This window comes from Eumetopias jubatus, unplaced genomic scaffold (assembly GCF_037043125.1).
Source record: "Eumetopias jubatus isolate StellerSeaLion01/CBP00866 unplaced genomic scaffold, mEumJub1_p1.0 scaffold_9, whole genome shotgun sequence".
Taxonomy (NCBI): Eukaryota; Metazoa; Chordata; class Mammalia; order Carnivora; family Otariidae; genus Eumetopias; species Eumetopias jubatus.
In genome coordinates this window covers 49,357,647-49,380,719 of record NW_028274815.1, presented here as the reverse complement: position 1 = coordinate 49,380,719, position 23,073 = coordinate 49,357,647, and the positions used below count along the sequence as shown (strand labels likewise).

Below are 23,073 nucleotides of genomic sequence, written 5' to 3'. Positions count from 1 at the left end.
GAGGCAACCTGTCTTCAAGAACCAGGTGAGGGCTGCCGTTAAATAACTTTAATGGTTGATGTGAGAGTCACAAGGGAGTTGCACTCCATCCCAAGGCTCTTCAGTGCCATTCTCAAAGCTGGTTAGTGCAGGGAGGTAGGGCAGGATTGGTTCCAGTTTTCTCCCAGGAAGGGTTTAGGGGGTCCAAGCCAGTCCCAGGAATGAGCCCCTCAGCACCTTGGCAACCACAGCCGAAGAGGGGCTTCTGCTCCCCCCTCCCCCAGCCTACCCGCAGTCCAGCAGAGGAAGGGGGGCCACACTGGCCAACCTGCTGCTGACAGCGCCGCATCCGGAACCCAACTGCACACCCGTCCTCTCTTCCTCTGGCCAGATCCTGTTGCCAGCATCTTTCTCTCTCATACTGGCGACTGGAGCCAAGTGCGGGGCAGGCCTTTGCTGAAGAGGCCTCTGGACCTTGGGGATTGCTGCTGCGGGAGAGGGGCAACCGAGCGGGAAGCCCCAGGGGAGTGGTCTGGGGGGACAGCGTCCAGGGAGAATGTTCGGGGTCGCCCCCAGGGTATGGGGTGGGTCCGAGCTGGGGCTGGGGCCACTGAGGCAGGTGAGCAGGGGTTAGGCAGGGCAGGCTGTTCTGTAAACATTGCTAGCCAGGGTGGGGCTGTCTCCAGCCTTGCGCCCTCCCGCTGGGCCAGGATGTCTGTCACTGCTGCGATGTCATCCAGCGGCTCAATAGCTGTGACACCAGGAAGGGGTTGAGGGGAGGGGGCCAGTCAGAGCTTAGGCCTCAGGCCTACCCAGCCCTGATCATCACCTGTCACTGTAATAGGAGGAAAGCAAAGCCCGGATCTCAGCCGAGATTGTGTTATCCTGCAGGAGAAGCCCCTCACCTGGGCCCCCTGGAGCCACGGGCTCTGATAAGACTATAGGATACAGTGTGCAGGGGGGACGGAGACGAGGGGGTGGGCAGAAGTGGGTGAAAAAAATCAAGAAAGAGGCGGAAAATGAAAGCAGTGCCAGGCAAGTGAAGGGTCGGAGGAAGAGACAGGAATCCACATGCAGAAAGGGAAACAAGAGAAGAAGAAATTAGGAAAGAAATCCATGAAATGAATCTGGCTCTTTGGGGGTTTGTTTGGAACTTTGGTGGAGATGGCTGTCAGGGCTGGAGAAGAGAAACAAGGACGGAAGGGCTGAGAGGGCCTTGGGTTCCCAGAGCTCTGCCTCAGCCTATTGCTTTCTCTGTGTCCATTATCTGTGCTCCCTTGAAGCCCCCAACCGCACTTCCCATCAGGTTCCCGTAGTGTACTTTCGCTCACCCATCTCATGGTACAAGGACCCCTGCTTGGCCAGTACTTGGGGTGGTTTCCGGGGAGCGGGGGTTTCAATCTTCATGATTTCATCACAGCACTGCTTCCACTGGCCTGAAGGGACAGCAAGGCCCGGGGTGGGAGGAGGAAGACCGAAGGGCCAGGCCATCCTCTCCCCTACCATGGTCCCTTGCACACTTTCGGGAAATAGAGGCCTTTGATAAAAATAAACCCCATCCCTCCCAAAGGTTCAAACCAGCCCCCTCCTCTTACTCATGTCAAAGAAAAGCTGCCACAGAGCCTCCATCCAGCTGTGCAGGGCTCCTCGACTCTCGGTCTGAAGGGTGTGTGTCACCTCGTCCTCCCCACAGCGGTTACTGATGCTCAGGGTGAAGGGCCGGCCTGCAGCCTGGTCCAGCTCCCCTGCCCGCACTCGAGTCTCCTGCAGGAGAAAAGAGGGGCCTGCTTCCACCTTCACCTTGGTCACAGAAGTCAGCAGTGATATCAGGCAGGCTTGCTCATCCCTGCCTTAGGAGGAGGAGCTGGTTGGGTCTCTCATTTGCCTCCTATCGAGCAGAGCCAGAAGGAACGGCAGGAAAGGACTGGGGATGAGATGGAGCATCCTCAGTCAGGAAAGAAGAGCAGACAGAGACAGGGAAAGAGGGATTGAGTGAGACAAGGGAGGCACGGAGGCGAGCAGGAATGCTGAGGCCTAATGTCCCTCAGCACTTTCATAAAAGTCGGCAGGAAAGCCAGCAAAAGGGCTCAGAAATCAAGAGGGGTCATTGGACTTGGGTTGGGAGAGAAAGCTGGGAAAGGGTGAAGAGGATGCAGACTGGAATCTGAGGGAAAAGGCGGAAAGAGCATGAAAATCCTAAACTGACAGTGGGACCCTCTCTGTGGGACTTGGCAGGGGCTGAAGCTGGTGAGAAGAGCTTTTCCCAGCAATGCCAGTGAGAACATTCCCGGCCCTGAAGCTGGGTGTAGTGCTGTTAGAAGCAGCAGGCTAGACTTCCATCTCTCTGCACCCACCCTCCTGGGACCCGAAGGAGACGCTCCTGGGCCCTGGCACCTGGTAGCTTCACTGCCAAGGGACCCCTCACCTTGTTGATGGCAATAGTAAACAACGGCTCTTCCCCAGTGTCTGCGTCTTCGGGTTGCCGGTAACAGAAGAGGCTTGTGCCTTTCAGGACTCCATGCACTCGCGCCCAGTCCTGCAGCTCCCCAGCTTGCTGCATAAATGACTCAAGGTTTCCTGGGGGAATCACACCCCCAACACCCTTCTTCCCATTCCCCCAAATGACAGTCTGCTCCTTTCTGCCCACCCTTGTGTCTGATCCTCCTGTCTTCTTGCCATAACCCTCCTTCCTCCACCCAGATCTTGATTTTTCAATAGTCCTTTGGTGCCTAGATGATCCAACGCTCCTTTGCCTTCTCCATGTTCCCTTCTACACCTCAGGGCCCCTCACCTGCACCCTGAGGGTACCATTTGCGGTAGGCTGAGTCATGCAGAGAGGCTGAGCCACCAGGCGGCAACACACGCTACCATAAAGGGGAAGCCAGGCGGGGTTCTCCTCTGGGGGACAGGAAGTGCAGGGTAAGGGTGGGGAATGAGAAGGGACCATCCAACAGCCCCTCTTACTGTCCAGCATCTCCGCCCCTCCACAACACATACTCACCATGGCTGGTGAGGGTGAGGTCGTGTGTGCGGAACCCATCTTGCACTGCCGCCAGGGTGAGCGTCGTGTGAGCCAAGAGGTGGTAACGAGGACCACTGCAGGACAGACAGACAAGTGGGCCTCAGCCCAGCGATGGGCGTCCTCAGCGGCAGGAGCTCTGAGGGCGGAGCAGACCTGACCCGTCGTTCAGGCTGTCCCACAGAAAACTAGCTTGCCTCCCCCACAGGGGTGGGAACATTGACCAAGCTTCTGCTAAGTGCCGCATCCTATGCTTTGTATGTTATCCCACTGTATTCCCACGACAGCCTTGGGAGATTGGTGGCATTGTTTTGTCAATAGATGAGACAGCTTGAGGCTTAGAGAAGTTAAGAAATTTGCCCATAATTTATAGTTGGTAGGTGGTGGAGCCGGAATTTGACCTCCTGTCTGTCCCCAAAGGCAGCAAAGACTGCCCTAGAGCATCTCAAACTGCTTCTCAGAGACCCAGTGTTTCCACTCGGTGCTTCCAGGCGCCAGTAGACAACCCCGCAGGACCCAGGATACTTTGCTCCAACCAGGGCATTTCTTCTGTCAACATAAGATGCATTTGCTGCTGCAAAAGACCGAAGACCCCTGAACTTAGCTCTCCCTGCATTCCTCCTGGTCCTCTCGGTTGACTGGGGCCCAGCTCCAGGGCACAGGCCAAGGTGCCCCCCAGCTGTGTGGCCCCCGCTCATTCATGTAGGTCTGCATGCTGCGGCAGCAGTGCAAAGGAGGTCTGCGTTCTCAACACAGCTCAGAGGCCACCCGTAGCCAGGACATACGCAGCTGAGGGCAGTGGGGGGATATAGGGCCTTACCCCACAGCCGGGGTGGGGAGCAAAATGGGACTGCTCCCCGAACCCCCAGCACTCTCCAGTGATGCCCGGACACGCCTCCCTGAGGAGCGGCCTAGGGAGCTGCTGAGTTTGGTGGCAAGCCTCTTGGGGGCTCCCGCCAGGGCCCCCTCCTCTTCCATGCAGGCCCCATACAGCTCCAGTCGCAGTTCAAAGTCTGGCCCTGCCTCGGTGCTATAGGAGTGTGGGAGGAAGAGAGGAGGCTGGTCCTGGGGAAGTCCAGGTAGGCATGAGGGGATGGGTGGGGGTGGAAGATGGAGGTGGTGCGAGTATAGGACAGCTCCCCAGGTGAGGCCCGTCTTCCTTCCTCCCCTGCAGCTCCATCCAAGGACTGGAGCAGAGTGGAGAAAGGCGGGAGCCACAGGGACGAGGCACTCACAAGAGCACGTTGTTCTGAAAGGAGATGTCTGTGAGGGTCCTGTCCACCAGGATCATCTCTGTGTCCTGAATGTGTTCCCCTAGCTGCAGCAGCAGGAACACAGCCCAGCGGTGCAGGTCTGGGGACAGAGGCCCAAACTGGTAAAGACAGTGCCCCACAAGAGCCTCCAACCTCAGGTCACTCCCCTCAATTTGTCCCAGCATGTGTGGAACTCACCGCCTTTGTTCTTGAAATATTCTGTGTCCTTCCACATGAGTGGAATCCGGAGGTCTGAGGGGCAGAGGGGCAGGAAGAGATGTTGAGACAGGGCAGGAGATCTTGTGGTTGGGCAAGGAATGCCAGCGGCTGGGGGAAAGGAGGGGGAAGGGTGGTGCTTTGCTTCTTACCAGAGATGCAGACGCGGCCTCGGCAAGGGGAGCGCTCAGCAGGCGGCCCACTGTCAGAAGGCCTGTGGGCAAATCACAGCATCCTGGCCTGGCCTCTAGACATTACTCCCCTCCCCCCGCCACCCCATCCCGGTTCCCAAGGACTCTAGGACGCCTGCAGCCCAGGGCTTGGCCCCCAGGTCCCCAGCCAGGCTGAGAGGGCAGGGCTGAGGGACTGTTAGAGCTGTCGCTTGAACCCAGGGGTTTGCTGGGCTTGGGGACTCTAGAGGCACATCAGCTCACAGGCAGTACAAGCTCCAGGCTCCTCCCCCTCCAAGCACCCTCTCTGCCCATCTCCCCCAGACCCCTGTCAGGCACAAGTGAGGCTTGAGGGAACAGGTGCCTGCAGAGAGACTCCTTCTCAAGGGCTCTTCTCCACTAGACCCCAATCTCCCAAGGTTGGAGTTTGCAGACTTTCTTTTTAATAATAGGGGAGGCTGTTCTTCAACCTCTTATCACTTCTTTGCTATAGGAGGGTACTGGGTCAGTCAGAAAATCAAGAACCCAAGTAAAGAACATCTGTGTTCCATGTGCCACAAACCTCTCTCTTCCCTCCTCCTCAGCTTTGATTTCTCCTCTACCGTCCCTAGGTAGGCTGAGCCTTCCCAGTACCCCAAGTTCCTCAGCCCCCACTGCAGGGCCTCAGACACCTGGCCTTTCTCCCCTCCCCTCCCTTCAACAGGACTCATCAAGCATGTGTCTCTGCTAAGGTGACAGCCGTACAAATTCATCCAGCTTAGCCATACAAATTCATAATGCCACTAATGTAATTAGCAACTTAGTAGGACCTTAAGCTAGATGTGGCACTGATAACAATGCATTAGTTGTCAGTGATTTGGGGTGTACTTCACCCCACACTGTGTAGGCTGTGTGGGGACTTGGGCAGGGCAGAGCCTGTTGATGGCTGCCTCTCAGGAGACAGCAAATTCACATTAGGTACTGCCCCCCCACCTGCTTGCCCCGTTAGCTTTGTGGGGAAGCCACAAAGGTTATCTGCCTTCCCCTGGGGGCTTCATGGGTGAGCTCTGGAGGGCTCCCGGCAACCTCTCCTGTGGCAGACTTCATGGCAGAGCTGGGAAGGGCATCATGCCAGTGAGTGGCTGTGACTTTCTCCCCACTCAGCCTTGTGGGGTCAAACAGGCTTATTTTGCCAGAAGCCAGTTTTCCAAATGATCAGTTTACCAAAAGTGGCCAATTCTCAGGATGATAAATTTGCCAGGTATTGTCTCCAACATTTTAGTTTTACCAGAGCATCACCTCAACCATTTCACTGCAACTTTGTCAGATCGGCAGCATCTAATGTCAGTGTAGCTGGTGTTTCACATCCAGAAGCTGACCCCTTTTAAAATACATGATCTAATTTATGTGAATGGGTAGGCATTCCTTTAAATATTTTTTTATTATTTCCTTTCTCAAGCACTGCTCGTGATGGTGCACCTCAGGTACACTATTGTCAGTCTGTGGTAAATTGGCCATCTGGTAAATTGACTTCGAGAAAATCAGCTTTCCAGAAGCCAGCCAGCCCACCTCATCAGACTACAGGCAGGGCTTAGCAAATTAGCACTTTCACGTTATAACCCCTCAGCCTGCCAGCCTTGCACCAGATACACTGGCTTTCCTGAATCCAGCCCTAGCTACTCACTAGTGCACCTTTGGGCAACACACTGTGGTGATAAAACACCAAGGGGTCTCCCAGGCTTCTGATGGGGCTTCATGGGGAAGTCATCTTCAGGGTGATCCACACTCCGAACATACACACCCTGCACCACTACCCGCTGTAAGGCCTGCCTCCCCCGTGCTCACCGCCGGCCTGTCTTCCCCAGCACCTGCGCCTCCTTACGCCGCTGCAGCTCGCCCATGTAACTGAGGATGCGGCTGTTGCACACCAGCAGGCTCTTGGTGGCCTCCAGAGCCTGTTCTCTCTGGGAGCAGGCCGCCAGTAGCTTGCAGGCCCCTTCCCTCATCCGGATCTCATGGTCTAGCTTTCTCTGCAACTCTGTGTCCTAGACAGAGTGGGGAAAAGGATGAGAAGGAAATGTCAGTTGGGGACAGGCGGAAGCACCCTCCAGTGCCCAAGCGGGCTGTGGCCCAGGAGAAACTAAGAAACTTATGTTTCAAGCACCTCAACCCCAGCTGCCCAATAATAACCAGAGAAGCTTTATAAAAATACAGATGTCCTCATGCATTTGATGGTAGGAGTATAAATTCCTTCAGCGTCTTTTGAGCACAATTTGGAAAAATCTATTAAACTAGAAATATTCACATATCCTCTAATCCAGCTATTCGATATCTAGGAGCTTACCCTACAAATTTGGTTACACGTGTGAGCAAAGCCATATTCATTGCAACATTGTTTTAAAACACCAAGATTGAAAGTCCTTCATTCAGGCATTGGTTAAATAAGTTACAGCATTTCTGTGGAATATGGAATATTGCAGACATTAAAGACTGAGGTAGACATATATATGCAGATATCAAATAATCTTCAAAACGTATGAAGTGAAGGGGCGCCTGGGGGCTCAGTCGTTTAAGCATCTGACTCTTGATTCTGGCTCAGGTCATGATCTCAGGGTTCTGAGATTGAGCCCTATGTCAGGCTCTGTGCCCAGTGAGGAGTCTGCTTGGGATTCTCCCTCTGTCCTTTCCCCTGCTTGTGCTTGCACAGGCTTGCTCACTCGCTCTCTCCCTCCCTCTCTCCAAAAATAAATAAATAAATAAAAATAATGGTATGCATGCTGTAATACTGTTTTACTCTCTTTTCTCGCTTCATATATATATGAATAAAATAGAGGTTGTAGGCCTGGGTGCCAAGGAATGGAAAACAGATCTATACTATTTTGATTTTTAACATATACCCTTCTTTACTACTGTACTATTGGAAATTGTGCTACCTTTTTTTTTTTTTTTAGAGAGGAGAGAGAGTGGGCGGAAAGGGAGAGAGAGAATCTCAAGCAGGCTCACACCCAGTGGGGAGCCCCATGTGGGGCTGGCTCTCATAACCCTGAGATCATGACCTGAGCCAGAATCAAGAGTCAGACACTTAAACGACTGAGCCACTCAGGCACCCCTTGTGTTACCTTTTTAAAAAATTAAATCTTCTCAGTTAAATGCATGTGCGCACGCACGTGCGTGCATACACACACACACACACACACACACACACACACACACACACACACACACACACACACACAATTACCAGGCTCTACTTCAGACTTGCATAAGAATCTCTAAGAATTAAGTGGGTGCGTTTTTTTGATAATTCCCCAAGTGATTCTGAGGTGTTGTAGTCAGGGCCAAGAACCAACTAAAAAAAATGGACCATCCTGGTCTACCCAAAGACTCAAGTGATGGGTGGGGGGGTATCTCGTTGGCAAGGGATCCGTGAAGGAGCATACCCCCTATAGAGTTCACCCATACTTCACAGAACCCTGTACACACTCCAAATTAGGGGCTCTGCCACCTGCTAGCCCTCTCAGCTTGGGAAGTTGAGGACAGAGGCAAGATTAGGGATGGGAAGGCAGGTGGGGCAGGAGACCAGGAGGGGCTAAGGAGGCTGTGCGTACGGGCGGGCGGTGGTGGTTTAGGCACTGAGAGAGGCACCAGGATTCTCGGGAACATTCACTCAGAAAGAGCCCTGGAGGTCTTGGCAGAGAGCGGAGGGCAAGAGTTCTGGTTTGACATAAAACAAACCTGGGTCTGAGTCAGTCCTGCCAGGCTTGAGAAGCTGGGAAGAGACTTATTTAAAATTTACTCAACCTAAGACTTGGTTTCTCCATCTATAAAATGAGATTGGAAATAGTCCGCACATGCTAGGGTTGTGAGGATTCAGTAAGCCAGGAATGTAAAGCACTTAGCACAGCGCCCAGCACACAGTACACGTGACTGGTGAGAATGCTTTTTTAAAATGATGCTACTTTGGCAGAAGTAGCATTCACCCAACAAACCCTGGAGCATTCCTGTGCTGTCCGAGGGCCCACATTTAAAACCCAGCTGGGCGGTGAGAGATGCAGATGCTAATGGCTGCACCAGAAGCGCCATACCATGGTATACACACACTCACAGGAGACAGACCCTGTCGGCTTCTGGCTGAGGCGATGGGGAAGGCTTCAGAAAGGAGGAGGAAGACTAACTGCATTACAGTGTGAGATTAGTTTGAGAGGAAGCCCAGGTGGAGGCACCAGGCTGGAAGAGGGGGGTGAATGTGATCACCCAAAACCTGTCTTCTCCCTCACACCAGCTCTCACACTGTGCACTTGCTTCTGTTCCTGGTAGTTCCAGCCTTCAAATCTCCAAGACCTGAACACCCTAAATTCCTGCTTCAAAAGCCTTGTGCAGCCTCCCTGCACACCCTTCCTTCACAATTTATTTCCTGGGCCACCACCAGGCTAGGCCTGACTTTCATCACCCCTCTCCCAGTTTCTCTTCCTGACCCTTCAGAAGTAGGCCAACCAGGTCCCTATGCCCCCTCCACCAGGAAGCCCTCCCAGACTACATAGCTCCCGCCACCCCTCCCCACCCCAGCCCCTTTATGTCTGTGTGCAGCAGGGTCCCACCTCAGCTAAGCTTTCCTGCTTGCCAAACCCCATCCCATTCTGCATCCAGCTTCAGCCACAAACACCAGGGTCGGATGAGAGAAGGGGGGGAGGGTGGGGACAGAGAAGCGTGCTCAAGCCCTCTCCTGGCTAGTCTCTTTGTCTGGGCCCCAGCACTCACGGATCCTTCCCTAGCCCGGTCCATTGCACTTGAGGCACCAACGCTGGCAGCGCGCTGGGTCCCAGGAGTCACAAGTGCCCCCGCCCTGCCCGCAGCGCTCAGGGCGCCGGTGACATCAGCTCCCAACTGCCGCGAGAGCAGTCAAGGGGCTCCAGGGCGCAGGCAGTCCCTCCCTGCGCCTGTCAGGGAGGCTAGGCTCCAGGCTCAGGGCAGCAGAACCACAAGATCCAGTCGTGTACAACATTGCCTCCCGGAGCTCCCGGAGCTCCCACGTCACCCTGGAAAGGGCTTTGGCCTTGGTGCCGCTAGAGCCGCAGGAGGCCGGAGGCCCCTCCTGCATTGCGGTTGCCCTCCAAGGTGACCCCTTGCCCAGGAGCGTGGGGGAGGGAGCAGAGTGTGTAAATTGGAAAAACTGGGGCCGTGGAAAAGTCTCTGGGCTCAGCCTGGATGAGTCGAACACCCCTGCTACCACCCCCCACCCCACTCTGGCCCCAAATCCACTCTCCCACAGCTCCAGGGAGGAGAGGGCCCTAGAAATCCTGGCTCCCACCCTTTGGGCAGAGCATTTCAGGAATCCTGGCACTGCTTCTAGATCCCTGTTTTGTCCCCATCTCGCCACCCCAGGGATAGCTTCTTGTCCCCCCTCCCCACCCACACACCCCTTTCTCCCAAAGGAGGCAGTGTTTTCACCAGACTCTCCTGGGAAAGAGCCCAGAGTTGGATGTCAGCAGGACTTGGGTCAAGGCCCAAGGGGCTGAAGGAGGATGAGTCATGGGCAGAAGCCCAGCACACATTAGGCCCTCCGTGGATGTCTTTTCCTGTCCCTCCCTCCCATTCTTTTCTGTCCCTGACTTACTGCTCTGCTTCTCATCACCTCTGTTCCCTTCAGAATCTCCACTGGGGCTAAATCCAAATCCTGGCTTGGGAATTTGACTAGCTGTGAGAACTTAGCCTCTGGAGACTGTTTGTAAACTGGAGAGTGTCCCATCTCCTTCATAGTATTGTTTGAGAATTAAGTGAGAAAGTCTAATCGCTACCCTGGCCTAGCACATATTTAAAAACAACCTTTCTCTCACTCCCACCTTCCCTTTATTTGCAGTTTAAGTTGCTTCCTCCAGAAAGTCTTCTTGGATTTACTCTGCCATGACTACCTCTCTTGCCAATCTCTGAATTGTCAGTGGATCTCTCTCTTGAGTGGGGAGTGGGGGGAGGGGACTGCTGAGTTTGGTGGAGAAAGAACACAGCATGCTCAGCCTGTACCCTAGCTGAAGGAAAGGTGACCAAAGTGAAATCTAAGCCCCCTCCTCTGTTCCAGAACTTGGATAGACCGCCAATGAAGAAAAATTACATGGTGGGGGGGCCCACAGGAGAGCAGAGAGGATGCTGAATTTAAACATTTAAATACCTAGACCAGCTCTGTTCAATACTATCTCCTGCAATGATGGAAACATTCCACAGCCATCTTCAAATGTGGCTAGAGCAACCAAGGAATTGTTTATTTCATTTTAATTAACTAAATTATACATTTAAGTAGCCACATGTAACTAGTAATGCAGACAGTGCAGAGGAATAGGTTTTATCCCATGTGCTAATACAGGACAATAGATAGTATCAGAGTCCCAAAGGGCTCATTGAACACCTTTCTGCATATTAGAAAAAGGTAACCCTCTCTAGGTAAACAAGTTAGATAAAGATGTCCCCTCCCGATAGAGCCGGAAACCAGGCTGGGACTCCTACCTCTGGCTGGCGCCCTTGTGAAGGAAACAACCTGCACAATTTGTGCCAAGGAAGCACTGAGAAAGATTTCGAGTCCACGTCTGGGCTTGCTGTCAAGAGCACCGAGGTTGACTAGCAGTGTCTACTATGGTCCAGGGAGTGGGGGCCGGGGCTGAGAGGGGCAACACTTGCAATAAATTGCCATTCCTGATCTGGACTCTTTAGAGTCCACCTATGACCTTCCTCAGCAGCAAACTCTTGCCTTGTCCAGGCAGTCACTTCCATAGCTTCCTTCACCTGCCCCCTCTCAGTAAATGACTGTATCATCCAGCCTGGCCATACCTGGGAATCATCCCAGGGCTCTCTCTTTGCCGTGAGGCCAATCCATCCATGTCCAATCCTCATGGCCAACCCATCAACAAGCCCCGTCAGATCTACCACTACCATTTGAAATCCATCCCCTCTCTGTCTCCACCATGAGCACTTCGAACCACACCACCAGGTTCACTCCCCTAAGGCCGTAACAACTTCCTGTCTGGTGGTCTTCTGGGACCTCTCTTGTCAACTCTCCTCTCTCCCACCCGCCACACCTACCTAGCCTATTCACCACAGAAGCCATTATTTTAAACATTATTTTAAAACATTAGGTGAGTTGTTCCCCTGCTTAAAACCTTTGGGTGGGCCAACATCACACCTAGAGTAAAAGGCCTTGTGTAAGACCTTAATCTGTGCTCTGCCCATGATCTCAGCCCCAACTCCTACGTTCCTGCCACACTGGAACTGGAACACAGCCTTGTTTAAGAGCCTCTGCCCTTGCTATGCCCTCTAGTTGGAAATCCCTTCCTCCAGTCCTCACAAATCTTCGTATCTTTCTGGTCTCAGCTCATGATCTCATCACAGAGGCCTTCTCTGACCTCCACACTGACTGCTGCCTTCCCTACCTGATGTGTGTTACATCCCCATTTTTATCACCATTTCACTACGGGAGATAATTTCTATGTTTGCGTGTTTATTGTGTTCCCCCAGTTGAATGGGCCTTTCCTGTCTGGTTCACTGAGGTATCATCCCATGGTCTAGGAAGGAGCCTGGCATATGGGAGCTGTTCAATAAAAGTGTTTAAGAATAAATAAATGAATAAACAGCTCCCTGCCATCAGATCCTTACATGCCGTCACAGAGTTCCCTTCCCCTTCTCTAGCAAGGCCATGTCCTTCCTGCAAACCTCTCTTACACTGAAGTCCTCTCTTCTTCCCACACCTAAAAGGACCCCTCAGGCCCAAAACACATATCCACACCCACCCCACAGAGCTTTCAGAAATAGGTGTAAAGACCCTTTTGCCAACATAATGCTCTGGTTGGCAGAATTGAGCATAGGTCCACACACAGCACTTAACGCAAGACATACAGGACCACCTGGCCCCTCTCCCCACTTTGGAGCAGTTCCCCCCTCCCTCCTCAGCCCCGGCAGGGATGGGCAGGGCACAAACTGAGGTTGGGTTGCATGCAGAGGAGGTGTACTCTGGGGGTGGGGGCGTTACCTCCAGGCTGAGCGCCATCTGCCGAATGTAGAGCATATTCAGGTCCTCCAGGATGTGCAATCTGTCCTGCATCTCTGTGCCCCCAGTGCCCCTTCCCCTGTGGACCCCTCCAGAGGGGGGGTGCTGGGCAGGCACCGCGCTGCTCCACAATTCCTCCTCCCGCTGCTCCCCTGGTCTTGAAAGAGGTGGGCAGAGGGCAGAGGCTGCCCCTGTCCCTCTGCACTCCTGTTACACCCCTCTGACTGTGGTGACAAACCTTCCTTGCCTACCACTCACTGTTCCAGGGCCCTGGTGGGAGCCAGGCATGGGAGGAAAGGAAAGCGAGGTGAGAAAGAGCAGGGTCCCAGGAAGGGAGGCCAGCTGCAGAGGGGGCTCTGGGCACAGAGTGTCCAGTCTTGCTTTGGTGGCAGCTGTTCTCCCAGCTGTGGAAGAAAAAGGCCCTTTCATTCCGACTCTGGCCCCTCCCCAGCCCCCGCCCACATCTCGGGCCCGGCGGACAGAGAAACAGTGTGCGGGTAGGGCGTGAGGGGCAGGCACAGCTGGAAGGGGGCAGGGCGGGGACGCCTCAGGCAGGTTTTACAGAGTTGTGGGGTTTGGCAGGAGGTCGGAGCTTTCGGAGAGGGATTCTCACTCGCAGAGGGATGGAGCTGAGGACCTGCGGGGAGAGTGAGCCCAGGGAGTGGGACAAAGGGGTAAATTCGGCCCAACCCCCAGGGCCACCTCTTCCAACTTGGGGCCCTTCTCCAGCCCACCCCACCCTGGGCTCACAATTACCTCGCTTTTCCAGCAGAAGGGAGGTGTGGGAGGGAGAAAGGCAGGGGTGTGCCTGTCTGCTGCTGCCCCCGCTCCCCTCTGCGGGCCCCTTCCCTTCCAGACAGGAAACCAGCCCCGATTCCCAGCCAGCTGCAGCTTTGCCACCCCCCCCCAACCTCCAACCCGGGCCCACGGAGTCACACTGCCCTCGGCGGCCAACGGGCCCTGCGACTCCGCCCCGGCTCCTCTGCTTCGGCCCCACAGGCCCGACTTATCCCGGGGGCGGCCCCAGCCCACAGGCCCCTCCTCCTGGTCCCCGGGCCTCGCCTCTCCCTCCCCCACGCTGGCCCCACACTGGGTTGCTGGTAAGGGACCCGACTAAGCCCCTCTCCCCCAGGTCCTCTAGCTTCTGAGTCAGAAAAGGCCCGAGACACCAGGACGTGGATGTGAAAAGGCCTTTGTTCTGGGCAGGCTGGGGGGAAAGGGCAGAAGCCAGGCCTGGAATCCCGGCCTGGAGGGAGAGGGGGGCGGGAGGAAGGCCCCCTCACTTAACCCTTTCCAGGCCCAGCAGGGTAAGAGAGCTGACCTCGGGGACAGCCTCTTTGCTGTCGCTACTCGCCTTCTCAGTCCTAGCTCAGGCCCACACCTTTCAGCAACTCCTGGGTCTCTACCGGGAGTAACAGGTAGGGCTCGGACCGGGGAAGGGGTAGAGCGGTGGGCCGGGGGAGGAAACTGTCAGACTAGAGGCGGGACTTCAAAGTTCTGGTGTGATAAACAACCCAAATCGTTAAAAGGGACCCCCCCACACACACACAAACACTCTCAGCCCTTCAGGGGCACACAGGAGCAGTTGGGGAGCGCTTCAGCGAAGTGGTCAGACGGGGCCTAGAAGTCCAGTTGATGATGAAGGCTGTCCCAGACGACTGAGACAGGTTGTGACATGGGGCCGGCGGCCGGGGAAGAAGCGGGCGCCCCGGCCGAGTCCGAGCGGACTGGGGTCCGCCTACCTGCCCACCGCCCTGAGGGGGATGCCCGGGAGGGGCCGGGTCCAGGCATGTTTTGGGAATCGAGCCTGCGGACCCTGAAGCCAACCCGGAGTTTTTCCAGGCAGAGGAAAGTCATCCCAACTGGTCAGGGAGTGTCTGAGCTTTCTGAGAGGGGTCCGATGAACTTTCAGACGGTCCGCGCCTCACTTTTGAAGTCAACAACAACCGGTTTGTACCCGAACCGCGGCGTCTCCACCCCTCGGCGTGCGCGCGGGCGGGGACGGGGGGCCGAGGCAGCCTGGGCTGCGGGAGCCAGGGAAGGGGAAGGAAGGCAGGGACGTGGGGCTCACCTCGGGCGGGTCGCTGAAGAGGCTGAGTCGGAAGCGGCCGCGTTTGAACTCCATCTCCAGAGCGGAGCCCCTGGCCACGGTGACCCGGCTCCGGTGGTTTCGCGAGAACATGCTGACGGCCCCGCGCCTTTACCTGCTCGGTGCGTTCCCTGAGCCGCCTGGCTGTGTCTGGTCTCGTCCGCTTCTGTCCCTCGACGCCCGCCCGCGGGTCGGGCCGGGAATCTCTCGCAGCCCGGTTCCCAAACTCCGCCTCCGGAGACGACACCTGGGCCGGGCAGGGCGCGGCACCCTCCTTCTCCACCCCCGCCAAAGGCTCGGCTGGCCCGGCCAGTCCCGGGGCGCCAAGCAGGCCTGGCCCGACAACCCGACAGCCAGGCACCCTACACTTCTCGAGCACTGCGGGGGAGCATCATCCGGTCGCGCCCCAGTCTCAGGCGCCTCACCTGGGCAAGGGGCGGGTCCAAGGAAGCCCCGCCCCACCAGCCGCCCCCACCTGGCAAGCCGCACTCCCTCCGCGCGGAAAATCCCTTGGCCACAGGGATAGCCGCGTGGCACACTGCGGTTCTGGCTGGGCCCTGGGACCGCGCCCAGTTGCACCCCAAAGCAGCTTCCGAAGTGCTCATTTCAACTTCCTGCAGTCCCAAATGTCCCTTCTTCGTTTCCCCCTCCCGCTTTAAGTTCCCCACTCACGGCCACCTGCCCATCCACCCACTTCGTGGGGCAGTGCTTAAGCACGTCTTGGAATCCTGTTCTGTCACTTACTAAGCGTGGAGCCTTGACCCAGTCATTGAACTTTCTGAGCTTCAGTTTTTCTCATCGGTTCAATGGGGCATAGAGTGATTATCTCCATCCCTCAGGTTGCTATGAGGATTACATACGAGAATGGGTGTAAAATGCCCAGCACAGTGCTGACATAAAACAAGTGCCCCATAAGTGGAGCTCTGAAGATAAAGAAGCAGGTGCAGCACCTTGTGCCCTTGGATGGGGCACAGGTGATCTCAACTCCCTGGACCCAGACCTTAAGTGTCTTAAAAGGGTGCGTTGATCATTGACCTCAATATTGACTATTTTTCAGCTGCTGCTGGATGGCCAAGACAAGATTACCACTCAGTTTGTGCAGAAAAGGTCACTCTCCTCGCCCCCACAGAGCCTAGTGAAAGAGAAAGAAATGGCAGAATATTAGCTTGCTGACCACACTGGGGAGTCTTCTGGGGACTCCAGAAATTACTGGAGAGAACTTGAGAGACAGTGAAGCTCCTTCATAGCAGATGGGCTGGAGCCAGAGAAATATTTGCCTTTAGCTTTAGAGACATTAGAATTGTTCTGCTATGGCAAATTACTCAGTGTTCTAAGGAACCTGACTTGAAATTACTTCAGCAAAAGGAGAAATTTATTGTCTTAAGGAACTAAAATGTCCTGAGGTCAGGCTTTAGAGGTGGCTTGACCCAGGCATTCCAGGTCACAAGGATCCTGTCTCTTCCGTTCATCTAGCTCTACTTGGCTCCATGTTGGCTTTACCCTCCACAGCACAGCATTGCCAAAAATTCTGGGTCTGTATCTTTTCAGGGGAAAAGACAGCACCTGTTTCCTGAACTTCCTACACATGTCTTGGAGTCACTGTGGGCCATCTGGGATCTTTTATCCAACCTTTGTAGCCAGAGGGGTGGCCTATGGCTACAGGGGGATTCTGTGTGCCAGTTAACCAGGCCTGGGTCACCTGCCCAGTCCTGAAGACCAGTTGGAACCTACTGAGCTGGGAGAGGAGAGAAGGGAGAGGTAGTTTCCCAAAAACTGTTCCAGTACTACTACCAGAAGGTGAGGGAATGGAGGCTGCACAGGAAGAACAGCAAACAGCCTTGACATAAAAATCACGTGGAGAAGGGAGTTCTGGTCTGTAGGAAAGGCAGATCAAAAAATTTTACAAAATCTGTGGCCTCTGAGATAAACTTCAAAGGATGGGTGAGGAGGAGGAAGGGGAAAGGCTTTCTTTTCTTTTCCTTCCTTCCTTCCTTCCTTCCTCCCTCCCTCCCTCCCTCCCTTCCTTTCCTTCTTAGTAAACTCTACCCCCAACATGGGGCTCAAACTCATGACCCCAAGATGAAGAGTCACATGCTCCAGTGACTGAGCCAGCCAGGCCCCTTGGAATTGTTAATTCTTAAAATATCTCTTGTCACTTTTCCTAACTGTAAGCTCCCCAGGGAGGAACAGTCTGTCTCGTCCACTGCTTTATGCCCAGTGTCTGGCACATAGGAAGTACTCAGTCAACCATCAGTGAAGTAAATGAACACAGGAAATGCCTCAAGGAAACATGCAGACTTCAGAGCACCTGACTGGGATGAGCTGTGCTGTTGGACTAAAAGGGTTCATTTCAAACACTGTTTTTTTTAGCAACAGAATGTGTTTTTTTGTTTTTTCCAAATGAAATCTTACCTGGAATATGTGAAATAGAATCAGCTGCTGTGATGGAAGCAGGGCTGGAGCTCAAGCATTGTCCTCTCCACAGGCCCTCAGCTGTGGCCCACAGGCTCTCGGGAAGGGTTTGGAAGCCCCTGACAAGAAGTGGAAGAATGGAAGGCGTTCAGAAAGGAAATAGAGCTCAAGTCCTGCCTGAAAATTTGGACTCCACCTAACTGAAGATTTTGCAAAAGAAGCGGCACAGCTAGAGTTGTATTTTAGGGATTACAATCTGGCAGCCTTTTGCATAAATCAGTTGGAGGAGGTTGCGACTGGGGTCAGGGAAGCCGATGGACACTGTTGTTCATGACTGAGAGTGGAGAAACAAGGGTCAACAGTTCTGTGGATTTATTTTTAAAATTAAATTCCTTTTTGAAGATACACATACAGTTAAAAAAAAACACTCCTAATTGTACCATTCAAATATAAAGTAAAAAAAATAAGAATAAAGGCATGCCTTGCCCACCATCAAAGGAAAGCCCTGAGACATTTGGTGCCATGGTGTACTGAAGCCCCACACAGGCTCATAAGAGACAACTGCTGAATTTTCCAGAACTATGCATTCCAGGTGTTACACAGCTTTAATTAAAAATTGAATCTAAAAACTCACAATTAAATAAATTATATGAAAGCAAAGGCGATAAATACTCAAAACTCATCACTTTCTAATTATTTCACTGCGTTTTCCTATTATCTCTTGAGGTGATTTGCATCGATAGTATCTGTATAGTGGAAATGCTATGTAACCGTGAGCTATTGCATCTCGTCCTAAGTTCCTGTGTTCCATCATGTCACGTTTGAAATTGGGCATGGTGGGAGCAGTTAAACAACAGAAACAGGTGAACACTAAAAATCAGGGCTGGTTTTTTTTTCTTTTCCCCTGGGGAGCTTTTGTTAAAAATTTACCAGCATACCACTGGTTTGCTACATGATCTTTCCGACTTTTTCCTTTGCTTATGTATGTATCTCTGTCTCTCCAGCTATGAAGTAGATGTTTGGAAGAGGAGCTGTTGGTCACCCGGTGTTCAAATCATCTTCCTGTTTCTGCATGGTCCCCTACTGTGGACAATATTGGCAGGCTGAGGCTCTGCCCTCTTTATGGCAGCTGGAGGTCATTCCTCCTCTCTTCCACTTCTTCACAGCCCAGGGGAAAGCACTTGACCTAAGCCAACCAATTGGAATGCTCCCAACTGGACTTTGAATCTTGAACAAGTGACAACAAGACCCAGGGAGAGTTCATGATATAATTATCGCACCTGCAGTCCATGAAGGGCGGGTGGTTGTGCCAGCAGGGAAATCCTCATCAGCAGGTTACTGTGGTGTGACTAGTGTAGGCTCCGTGTAACCTCAGCCACATGTTCCTACTTCCCGGCCTCTCTTGGTTCCCACCCCTTATCAAAGCAAAGTACAAGATGAGCCCAAAACATTTTGTAGTGCTAGGAAGTAAAAAAGTCCTCAAAGCATGATGGAGATATGTCAAAAGGACACAGAAATCATCTTAAAGAAATGCCCACATTTCTTTAAGCACCAAGATAAATAATGATAGCAATGGACTACAACCCACTGACTGAAATAGGAAACCATAATGATATAAATATATATATATGTAAAGGAACATAAGAGAAGAAAGCTCCTCTTCACAGTAGCATGCCCACTAATATATGTAGATGGAATAACGGAAGTAGAAAGTTTCCATTGGCAATTATTACAGTACTGTTGATTCATACAGTATTCATCAATGGATACTAAGCCCAGTGGGTGGAGGTTTGATGGGGAACAGGATATCAGAGTAGTTTCAGAGTATTTCCCCAGAAAATAGCTCATTAATTACAAAAGTGAAAATGGTGACTTTACAGTGGGGAAAATGGCAGACACAACCTTGACCAGGTGATCAAGGTTAACTTCATCAGTGGTGCCTCCTGATGTAGATACACTGAGAAGAACACAGCAGAGTCATTTTTGTGTAGTACTCCTGCCAACAATTATGAGTCAAGACAGGAGCAAATACCAGATGGATCCAGGCTGAGGGACATCCTAAGGAATCAAAGGCCTGTACTTTTTTCTTAATATTTTATTTTAAGTAATCTCTACACCCAATGTGGGGCTCGAACTTCCAACCCCGAGATCAGGAGTTGCATGCTCTATGGATTGAGCCAGCCAGGTGTCCCCAAAGGCCTGTACTTCTTAAAACTGTCAAGGTCATGAAAGATAGGGGAAGGGTAAGTAAATGTTCCACATTAAAGCAGATCAAAGAGACATGACAAGGGAATGTACTGCATGATTCTGGATTCGGATCCTGGGCTAGAAAGGAAAAGGAGACACTGGGCAGCTGGTGAAACTTGAATGGGGGTCTGTGGGTTGGATGGTCATGCTCTATCAATGTTAATTTCCTGACTGGGAGGGTTGCACAAAGGTTATAGAACAGAGTACTTATTTTGAGGAAATACACAGTGATATATTTAGGGGTGAAATGGCATCATGTCTGCAACTTTGTCTCAGATTGATCAGAAAAGGAATAATGATAATGAGGGGGAGGGGTAATAGTAAATGTTAACAATTGCAGAATCTGATTTTAGGAAGCAAAAGAGTTCTCTGTATTCTTCCTGCAACTTTTCTATATGTTCGCAATTATTTCTAAATAAATTATATTTTAAAAATAAGGCTAAGAACTCTTTCAGGAGAATAAAGTTCTTCCTTTTGGCCTACAAACATGCTGAAACCTCTTCCACTCTAAACAAAGCAAAAACAAAACAAAACAAAATAATGAAGCCGGAGGCTACTTGCTGTCGCCACTTCCTCCCTGCTGGGCATCAGGATGTTGAGGAAACACCACTGGGCCTGGTGTCAGGAAGCCTCTGTTGGAGGCTGGCTCTGCGACTCCCTAACTATGTGACTTTGGCCAAATCATTTAACCTCTCTGAGCCTCAGTTTCTTCATGAAGGAACAATAGTATCTCTCTTACGGAGCTGCTGTGGAGCTCAAGGGAGAAAAGGGATATGAAAGCAGGTTATAAGCTATAATGTGTTTGACAAACACTAGCTGCAGGTGATCCCTCACTTCAACTCCTGATGATGCAGCACTGTTGCCTGCCAGAGGGCATCCTCTTCTAGGAGCTCAGCCCGCCCTCTGCAGGACCGTACACAAGTGATCATTAGCCTTTGTCTACCGAACAGGCTCCTGCGGTCAGTATTCCATCTCTGTCTGGGCATCCTCGCAGGCACTTCGAATTCACCCTGGGCAACACTAACTGACTTGCTTCTTTCTTATTTAACAAACCACGCTCCCTCTAAATACTTGGGCTAGAAATGCACAAGTCATTTATTAGGGGCGCCTGGGTGGCTCAGTCTGTTAAGCGGCTGCCTTTGGCTCAGGTCATGATCCCAGGGTCCTGGGATCGAGCCCCGCATCGGGCTCCCTGAGAGCCTGCTTCTCCCTCTCCCTCTGCCTGCCACTCCCCCTTGCTTGTACTGTCTGTCAAATAAATTTTAAAAATCTTTTTTAAAAAAAGTCATTTATTATTTTTGTTGTCATTTGCTTATTGAACATCTACTATTTTCCAGATACTAGGTGCTTTGCATTCTTTTTTTTTAAGATTTTATTTATTTACTTGACAAAGAGAGACACAGCCAGAGAGGGAACACAAACGGGGGAATGGGAGAGGGAGAAGAAGGCTTCCTGTGGAGCAGGGAGCCTAATGCAGGGCTCGATCCCAGGACTCTGGGATCATGACCTGAGCTGAAGGCAGATGCTTAACGACTGAGCCACCCAGGCACCTCTGTGCTTTGCATTCTTGATTTGCTTTTTCCCCTGAAAGAGCCCTCTAAAGTAGATCCTATTTCCTTCCATCTTACAAGGCTGAAATCTAGGGTTCTGAGAGCTTAAATAACTTTTGAGTTCAAGGTTATGCAGCTAATAAATATGGAAAATGGGTTTTTATATTAGGCTTGTCTGACTCCAAAGTTCATTGTTAATCTTAATCATTATATAACATTGACTTCTTCCTGAATTCCCATGTATACTTTCACTGATTCCTTTTAATTTTGTCACTGAAATGTCTCTTAAATCAGTTCTTTCTTTGTTCATTAATGCTACCTTTTTCAGACACTGATCTTGTACATATTTAAATGTATGTATACAGGTGGTACATTTTTCTAATTATAAATGTGATATATACTGGCTGTTAAGAAAATTCATTACAGATCTAGATAGTGGAAGTTCCCCAACCCCAACAACTTTTTTTTAAGTAGGTTCCACACCCATCGTGGGGTTTGAACTCAGGACCCCAAGATCAAGAGTCACATGCTCCACTGACTGAGCCAGCCAGGGGCCCCTCTCCAACACCAGCTTCTAAAGATAACCACATTAAGGTGTAGTATATATTCCTCAATTTTTTTGGTGTATATAGGAGCATATTACACTTTTTTTAAAAGATTTTATTTATTTATTAGAGAGAGAGAATGAGAGATAGAGAGCACGAGAGGGAAGAGGGTCAGAGGGAGAAGCAGACTCCCCGAGCCCGATGCGGGACTCGATCCTGGGACTCCAGGATCATGACCTGAGCCCAAGGCAGCCGCTCAACCAACTGAACCACCCAGGCGCCCCAATATTACACTTTTTAAATGGCATCACATCATATATTGAAACTCACCTTTCTTATTTCATATATCAGCACACACAGATCTACCTCATTGTTGTTTTTTTTTTTCCCCAGAGAGAAAGAGTCCACACTCAAGAGAGCAGGGGGCCTGGGCAGAGGGAGAGAGAGAATCCCAAGCCGGCTCCACTCCCAGCGCAGAGCCTAGGAGAGCCTGATCACATGATTCAGAGATCATGACCTGAGCCGTTATCAAGAACAGACCCTTAACCAACTGAGCCACGCAGGAGCCACCCCTCTTTTTTAAAGATTTATTTATTTTAGAGAGAGAGAGAGCACGAGTGCAAGGGGCAGAGGGGAAGGGAGAGAGAGACTCTCCAGCCGACTCTGCCCTGAGCACCATGGGGGTGGCGGGGGGGAGGGGGCGAACGCACACCAGGATCCAAGATCACAACCTGAGCCAAAGCAAGAGGCCCACGCTTAACTGACTGTGCCACCCAGGCACCCCACCCCCTTCTTTTTTAAATTAGGTAAAATCGACACATGCTTTATACAAAGTTCAAAAGGCACAAAGGTGTATATTATGAAAAATAAGTCTCTTTTCACCCTTGTTCCCCAGTCACCCATCAGAAATGATGCCACTTAGTTTCTTGGGTAGCATTCAGAGGCCTCATTCCTTTGAAGAGCAGCATAGCTGCCCATTGTATGGATGTACCAAATCCATGCACCAAATTATTTTGGTGTTTCGTTAGAGGGACACTTAGATTGCTTCCACCGATATTACCCACAGGATCTAAATTCCATGTCAATCTTATCAATCACTTATCACTCTTAACTTTTGTTAGCAGTATAGTGTTCCAGATTGTATAGATGCACCATATTCATTTATCCATTTCTCTACTGACGAGGTTAGGCTTAAATACCGTTGCACTGCTCCTAGGGCACTTACACTATTAAGCACTTCTGCCATTTTGCCCACAATGTAGTTTCCTCCGTACTCCTCCACTGCACTGTGAGCTCCTCAAAAGCAGGGGAAAGTGTTCCTATTCATCTTTGTATCCTCATAGCCTAAAACCCCGAATTTGGTCCAGAGTATACACTCACCACGTTTGAGTGCAATAATAATTGAATCACCCGCGCTGAGTTCTGGAATCGAGGGCGGGGAGGTGGAGCGAGGGGAAAGCCGAGCCCGCTTTGAGAGGTCCCGGCCTCAGAGGGCCCGGAACCTTTGTTAGAAGCCTAATTGTTTCTCAGGGAGGGTTTTAGGCTCAGCGCGAGCCCCGCAGAAGCATGGTTGTTACGCGCCGGA

The 23,073-nt window shown here is 51.8% G+C and overlaps 1 protein-coding gene across 2 annotated transcripts; it reads right to left on the bottom strand.

Annotated features, from left to right (window-relative positions):
* Positions 1–33: 33 nt before the first annotated feature.
* Positions 34–22,977, bottom strand: RTKN (rhotekin). Of its 2 annotated transcripts, XM_028116306.2 has the most exons (14): positions 22,869–22,977; positions 17,147–17,265; positions 14,717–15,866; positions 6,462–6,661; positions 4,620–4,681; positions 4,450–4,503; positions 4,234–4,351; positions 3,819–4,028; positions 2,981–3,075; positions 2,771–2,877; positions 2,405–2,533; positions 1,575–1,743; positions 1,311–1,415; positions 34–730 (listed from the first exon to the last, which is right to left on the bottom strand). In XM_028116306.2, exons 3-14 carry the CDS (start codon positions 14,825–14,827, stop codon positions 396–398), a joined length of 1,695 nt encoding a protein of 564 aa, XP_027972107.1. In that variant the 5' UTR covers positions 14,828–15,866; positions 17,147–17,265; positions 22,869–22,977; the 3' UTR covers positions 34–395. The 2 variants fall into 2 exon arrangements, with proteins under 2 accessions (XP_027972107.1, XP_027972104.1); XM_028116303.2 differs by lacking the exons at positions 14,717–15,866; positions 17,147–17,265; positions 22,869–22,977 and adding an exon at positions 12,628–14,567.
* Positions 22,978–23,073: the final 96 nt, after the last annotated feature.

Excerpts from the sequence above, each read along its gene's own strand:
- RTKN (XM_028116306.2), bottom strand. The coding sequence starts at position 14,827 with ATGTTCTCGCGAAACCACCGGAGCCGGGTCACCGTGGCCAGGGGCTCC. Across the intron at positions 4,029-4,233 it reads TTTCAGAACAACGTGCTCTT|CACCGAGGCAGGGCCAGACT; the intron begins GTGAGTGCCTCG and ends ACACTCCTATAG. Across the intron at positions 3,076-3,818 it reads CTCCCCACCCCGGCTGTGGG|TGGTCCTCGTTACCACCTCT; the intron begins GTAAGGCCCTAT and ends TCTGTCCTGCAG.